Source organism: Buceros rhinoceros, unplaced genomic scaffold (genome assembly GCF_000710305.1).
Source record: "Buceros rhinoceros silvestris isolate BGI_N320 unplaced genomic scaffold, ASM71030v1 scaffold5246, whole genome shotgun sequence".
Taxonomy (NCBI): Eukaryota; Metazoa; Chordata; class Aves; order Bucerotiformes; family Bucerotidae; genus Buceros; species Buceros rhinoceros.
In genome coordinates, this window is record NW_010416804.1 from 25416 (window position 1) to 32218 (window position 6803).

Here is a 6803-nt window from a genome sequence, read left to right on the forward strand (position 1 = left end):
AGGAAGGCGCTGCGGGCCACTTACAGAGTTCTGGATACCGAAGCACAGCTCAGGTTGCTGGAAGGGATTGGGGCTGTCCCCGTCCTCTGAGTTGTGTGAGGCAGCGTTTTGTCGTACCCGGGAAAGAGGCTGAATGACGCCTGGCTTGGTCTGCTCGTGTCAACACCACACACAGGGGGAAAGGCAAGGGAAGGAGGGGGAGAGAAGAGAAATGAGCAGTTAGGGCAGCAAGATGTCTCTGCCATGCAAGTGAATAAGACAAATCCATGCACTGGAGCTCAACTCCTCAGCTGCACTGCTGGCTCCAGCAATCAGGCTGGGAGGGAGAGCTACTGAAGCAAACACCAAACAATGCCACTGGAGCACGAGTTTTGGACAGGCAAAGAGATTCAGACAAGCTGGGGTCATGACAGGACCAACGGGTTACAGAGGAGACCAGTTCACAAGGAAGGATCTGCCATGCAAGTAGCAACTGCAAGGGTCAGAGGGGTACCGCGTGAGTACAGACAGTTGGACTTGATGATCTTAAAGGTCTCTTCCAACAACAGTGATTCTGTGAGTATGTCAAAGCTTGGAGAATGTGAGCAACATGAATGGAAGATGCAGTGGGGAAACACCAGCCAGGAATGGGAATTGGCAAAAGCTGGGGATGAAAATGAACCTAGACCCAGCCAGGGCTCCAGTTAGAAATGCAGACATAAGAGCAGAGACAAGAGTCGGAGATTTGACCTGGATGTCATCACTGTGTGGAAGTGAATGAAACATTTAATACTAAAGAGAGCAGAGCAGGGATTGAGTAAGCCAGCAAAAACTACATGAGCAGAAGCTGCAAGGGTAAAGGGGAATAAAAGCTGCAAAACACTTGTGTCAAGTTTTCAAACTGACAGCCTTTAAGACTTAGTGCATTTGTACAAACTCGAGGTACAGTGGAGGACTGAAGAAGAGAGAATAAGAGCCAACAGTGAGTGAGACTTGCAGAGTGAAGTGAGCACGCACAGAAGGACGAGGCAAGCTCTGTGTACTGGAGAAGGCACAGGGACACCACAGTAAGGTCTCACAGTGGATGTACTTACTGATTTACTGTCATCCTGCGAGGTAATGAAGTTAATGGAAGCCTGAAAAGAGAAATACAGGTGTAAATTTGGAGTTTGTACCAGAAGACTTTAGTTTACCCTGCTCCATACCACAAGAAATGCAAGACTCCCCCCTCCCATCCCCTGCCCTGCTGCCCACCCTCTACAGGCAAAAGCCTCAGTCCCACACTAACCCCTGCCATACCTTCTTCTTCACGTGGGGAGCAGTCCAGAGCCCACCCGCAAGAGCTTCTCCCAGTTCCTCGCTATGTGAGAAGGCACTGATGACTCTGCACACCTCTGGGCACCGACCCCCCACCCTTTCGCTCTCCACTCCAGCTCAGCTGCTCCTGGACCCTCTTTACATCCCCTCTGCACTTGCTACTGAGCTCGAGCGAAGCCATCAGCACCACAGCTCCTCTGCCAGGAAGCGTTCGCAGATGCCATCAGCAGTGGCGAGCAGGGAACAGCTCCTCACGCTTGGTCCGCCGACTGGGCGCTGCTCTGGCAGCACACCCCCAGTGCGCACCGAGCCCAGGAGCTGGGGATGCGGAGATGGAGGAGGGGGCAAAGGGCAGCGGTGCCAGGCGGGAGCAGCACGGAGCAGCAGCGCACACCGCACACTGACAGGCACTTACAAAGCGGGTCTCCCTGCCTGGAAGGTGGGCAGGCCGCGGGGCTGCAGGCGTCTGGAGAGGGGCAGTGCCAGGGAGGATCGTCAGGGGAGAGAAGGGGAGAGAAAACGAAGAGACTGGGTTTTCCGCGCGAGAGGCTGAGACAAGCACCTTTCCCAGCACAGAGGTGGCAGTTACTAGAGCTGTCCATGTCCCCACGCGGCTCCTCACCGCTGACCATGGAGAAAGCCCCTCTGTCCTCCTTGGCAGCACACAGACCCACCACAAATACCTCCTTCCTCCCCGCCGCCTGTGTCCTCCTCCACCAGAAGCCTGAAGAACTCAAGGCCAGGGAGGACCATCCTGATGCCAGCCTCAGGGCAAAGGATTTTACTTCCCTCAGTAATTCTGAGAGCTCTGAAATAGGCCTATAAACTCTGGCTGGACTACAAGACGTTAAAACCAAACAACATACACTAAAAATAGATGGTGGCAGAGAATTAGAGATGCAGTTCCTTGGAGCTTCTTCTCTGCAGTAATGACCTGAAGGTCAAATCTCCTGAATCCCCAGCAAATGTACAAGCCACAAGGCTGGTGACTGCCCTGTGTCCCCCACTATCACCTGGGGAACCTGTTCCATTTTGTGTAACGTTCACTGTCCAGACAGAACTAAATCTACCACAAAACAGCCTTACCTGACAAGCAGGAGATGGCTGCGGAAGGCTCTGATCCAAAATGTATTAAATCATGTAAATGTGACAGAAAGCCCACGCACAGAACGCAGTTGAGAACACCACCAGCAAGACGGATGGCTCGGCACTGCGACACCAAGGCACCCTCCAGAACAGCTGCCAGAGCCACTAATTCATAACAGCCACAGACCAAGCATGGAGAAAGGCCATCATGACGACACACAAACTAGATCTCAGAAGGGAAAGCAGGGAGCCAACCTGCTGGAGACCTTAACAGGCTAAAATACAGGACAAAGTAATGAAATTGGCTATAAATACTTTAAGAAATTAATGGAATCTCTCTTGGCATAGGCATCTTTGAACAGAGATACAAGAGAAACAAGAAAAAAGCTGTGTGGGTTATTCAGTACATTGCTCAAGCTCGTGATATGAAAAACCTGAAGTGACAGAACAGGCTACAAATTACAGCAAGTGCTACGTAACAGGGAATTTGAGACATCCAGCTCAAAACTGGAAAGACAAACGCCTGCATCTGCAAAACTGCTCCTGGGGTGCTCTTGACCCCACAGAACGCATTAGTGAGATCTTGTTTATCCACCTCAGAGCCCACAGAGGAGACGGTGAATGTTTCACCTGGACAGTTGCTGCTGTCAGAGCAGGGACTGCCATGAGAAGACATGGGAACTGGGTAATGACAAACCATTAGCTTCTAAAGACCATTTATCACTGAGCAAGCCCTTCCCACATTAGAAAAGCAGATGCATCACAGCTGGAGGCTGCTAGTGGCGAGGACATTGGCACCGAGCCTCCACGTCGAAACACTGACAAACAAAACCATCAGGGGCACTGTCAGAGCTGCCTGTGACAAGACTTGGCTTCTTTGGGCTTCTTTTTCAACTGAGGATCTTTGAAGGCAAAGCAAACCTCTCTCTAGACCTCTTTCTACTGCAGAATGAGGAGTATCATCCGCACCCCATTCCTCACAGATAGGAAGAATCCAATCTCAAAGAAAACTTACAAGTGCGGTATAAGGAAACCTCGGGACAAACAGCCCAAAATAAACCTCTGACCAGTGTACAACCGCTGTCAGAAAAGCAAATAAGTGAACCTATGCAGGAGGAGCAGAAAGCACTGAAATAGTATGACTATAATTAATAGTATCTTCTAACCCTACTTGTCTCTGGAGGTCACTCAATCTCAGAGGATCTAAGGATCGAGGGAGATGCAAGGTAGGTCAAGGGAGCAGTAGAAGATGGACTGAACTGAGGTACATTACAGCTCCACTCTCCTGTTCACTGCTTCCTGCCACATGGTCCTGACCTTTCTCTGGAGACACTGTTAACTGTCACCTCAGCCCACGGTGATGGGATTCATCCCACCAAGCTGAACTAACCCAGCTGAATGCTGACAGCTTTAGTCCAGCTGAGAGAACTGAAACGCCTGAGCCACAGCCCAGGTAAGCGCCAGAGCCAGTGGGATCACCCAGCTGGCACAGCTGCAGAACAGGAACACGCAGACACAAAATGACTGAGGGTAGAGTGCAAAGTGGTATTTCCAGTCCCTAATACAAAATCAACAACATGTAATGACTGTGGAGGGAAAATTTTAAAAAGCCATTTGAGAGTATTCAACTTCAAAAGGCTCAACTAACTTGTGAAGCCGACTGCCAGCAGATGAGAAGTGAAGTCAAAGGCTAGCAGGATTTAAAAGAAAGATCAGAGCTGGTGAGAAATACGAACAGCTAGCCAGAGTAGGTAATGCTAACCAAGAAAATCCCAAGTTAGGAGAAAAAAAGAAACATCCCATTTGGGAGTGAGAGCTGGCCTCTCACAGAAGAGCTTTAGAAAACCATTCCCTAAGGGTAGCTAACCTATAACTGCCTGCTGCAGGATCCTCCAGTCCCCTTCAGAACAGCTGGTGTGGGCACCACAAACAGAATGAGGGATCTCTCTGGAGACCGAGTAGCAACATTTTACAGAACTGAGATGCTTCTCAAATCCTGACTCCTCCATTTCTTCTGACGCGCCAATGGCCAGGATTAAACAGTCTCTGCATCAGGCATTGGTGGGGCCATTCTCCAAAAGGATAACTGCCATTCTGAGGTCAGTCCAGATACCCTGCTGCTCATTACTCTCCAAACTAAGTGACTGCTCAGCGCAGTAACTTCCCACTGCATTTATAACTAGTTAATTATGCTCACGGGTCTCAGAGCAGAGTTCTTCCCCTAGTTCTCTGGTTGCCTGCCATGATAGACACCCCTCCATCTCAAAGGTATCGCTCTCAATGATGGAAATCACTCTCCACATCTTCTGCCCTTCTGCCCTGGACGCACGGCTGCCTCCCCGCCTCTCCCCGTGCTGCCCGTCCCAGCAGCAGTCTCACCTGCTGATTACCAGCAGAATTTTCACGCCTGGAGTTTCCTGTCCCAGACTCGCCCGCAGGAGCCTGAAAGAGAGAAGACAAAGCTACACAGTTACTGTACAGCAGCAGTGTCCGTGCCACTCCCTTGGCAGTGAGACCAGGAGGCAAGGGAGACCACAGACATCCAGCTGAGGCCAGCGATAGGCCACCTCACCACAGGCGAGCGGTTAGCATCGGGCCCAACAGCAGCTGTCACATGGCAGAGACTTGCAAAAAGCGCTAGAAACAGCAGGGGATTTACATCAAACATTGGCACCGAGATCACATCCAAACACCTGCAGGGCAACTGTAGCTGGTTAAAGCCTTCTGCCTTGTAAGACATCCCCAGGAATCCTCTCCCCTAACTTCTCTTGACTGGGCTAGTCTCGACAAGTCTGTTGAACAGACACTGAGCAAAACCAGCCACTCCCAGCAGAAAGGAGACAAGATTCGTTCCCTGCAATCCCCCAAGACTGCTCCGCTGCAGTTGGCCTACTGAGAAGACCTTTGTGAGAGGCCCAGAGCACAGGAAAGGCAGAGCCCTCACCCCTTCCACAGGAACCCACAACCACCAACATCCCGGCTGAGCCAGCCTACAGACAGACCCAAGAGCTACACCAGGAGAGCAGCGTCCCAGTAAGAACCTGCAGCCTGTCCACAGGATTGGGCACAATTTTAAAAGTTTTTTAGATGCCTAAAGATAGAAACACATCCTTTGGGATTTAGAGAGCTGTTTAAACAAATCCAGGGTTCCGCGATCATTAACAACCACGCAAATGCACTAGTGAATCACGTTCATTCGGGTCAAGTCAGCCTTGGGCAATTCTATTTCTGCTGACCATGCCAGGGGATGTGATCTGAGGTTTATACTGGAGCACAGAAAACATCTGCTCCTCCTTCTTAGCAGTGTAACGACAGGGAACAGGGCAGAATCGACTGATCTACCTGCACGTTTTCTTGCTCACTCTGCTTCTGGCTATGGCTGTCCAAGTCTTCCCACGAGCCAGCACATGCAGCTGACCCATCCATGAGGAGGGAGCTGCTCTACAGCACCGTTCTACAGAGAATGCAGCAACCTCACCCAGCTGACACCCAGCCACTCCAGTTCTGGTGTCAGCACACAGAAGAGCTAGTGCACAGGGGAACGGATCCTTCTTGACAGCAACCTTGGATTCGATTGGTGACACCCACCTCCTGACTGGTGATGGCTGATCTGGCATAAAGTCTACCTTCAGAAAGGGTCAGTGCTTTGTGACTCCTGTTATGATCTTTTGAACTCTAAAGCAGGACATCAATGTCCAAGCCACAGCCTTTAACTTTCAGTACCCTGAGAGGTTACAGAGATTTGACTGCCTGCCTTGCTCCACGCTCACCTGCCTACACAGCTGTGAAAAATAAATTCTCACCAAGCAGCACCGCAAACATCTGAGAACTACACCTGGGAGTTGTGCTGTTTGTTTGTTCTTTCTCCTGTGCATGGGGCTGTTTGTTTGCAGTTGTTTTGCTCCTCTTGCTTTTCAGACCCCCCAAAAGGCTGAGAAAGGGAGAAGTGGAGAGCGATGTGGTGTAATTTGGAACGTACTGCCTTTGGGTCTAGTCCTTGCTCTGCCACAAGCTTCCTGTGCAACAGTGATATAGTTAAACACGAACAGACTTCCCAGAGCAAAAGCAAAGTTCTCCCTGAAATCTGAAAGTCCAGATACACTGCAGTGTGTCCCTTCAAGAGCAGCGTGCCCCCGGGCTGCAGATTAACTCTGTCAGCTGCACTGCCTCTTAGCTTTCAGGAGTCTAAAAACGGCTGTGTTTGTTCAGGCCCAGATACACGAGGGTGACACCACCACCATTCTTCCACGAGCCCTGCCAACCTCCCACTCACAACCGCGAGCAGACAGAGACCACCAGCGCTCCTGGCCTGACTCTTGCCCACCCAGACAGATGTGGGGAAGTCACCTGTCATCCCTGCATCACTGCCTCCCCTTAAGGAGGGGCTTGCAGCTTGCAGGCTTGGCAGGTGTCAAATGGGG

At 50.9% G+C, this 6803-nt stretch overlaps 1 protein-coding gene across 1 annotated transcript in view; it reads right to left on the reverse strand.

Annotated features, from left to right (window-relative positions):
- Positions 1-6803, reverse strand: part of SCRIB (scribbled planar cell polarity protein) — an 88855-nt gene that overhangs the window by 19846 nt on the left and 62206 nt on the right. The window contains exons 32-33 of the mRNA XM_010137939.1: positions 4762-4824; positions 1074-1115 (exon numbers count right to left, since the gene is read on the reverse strand). Coding sequence (XP_010136241.1) covers positions 1074-1115; positions 4762-4824 — 105 coding nt within the window. The remainder of the gene's footprint in view (positions 1-1073; positions 1116-4761; positions 4825-6803) is intronic.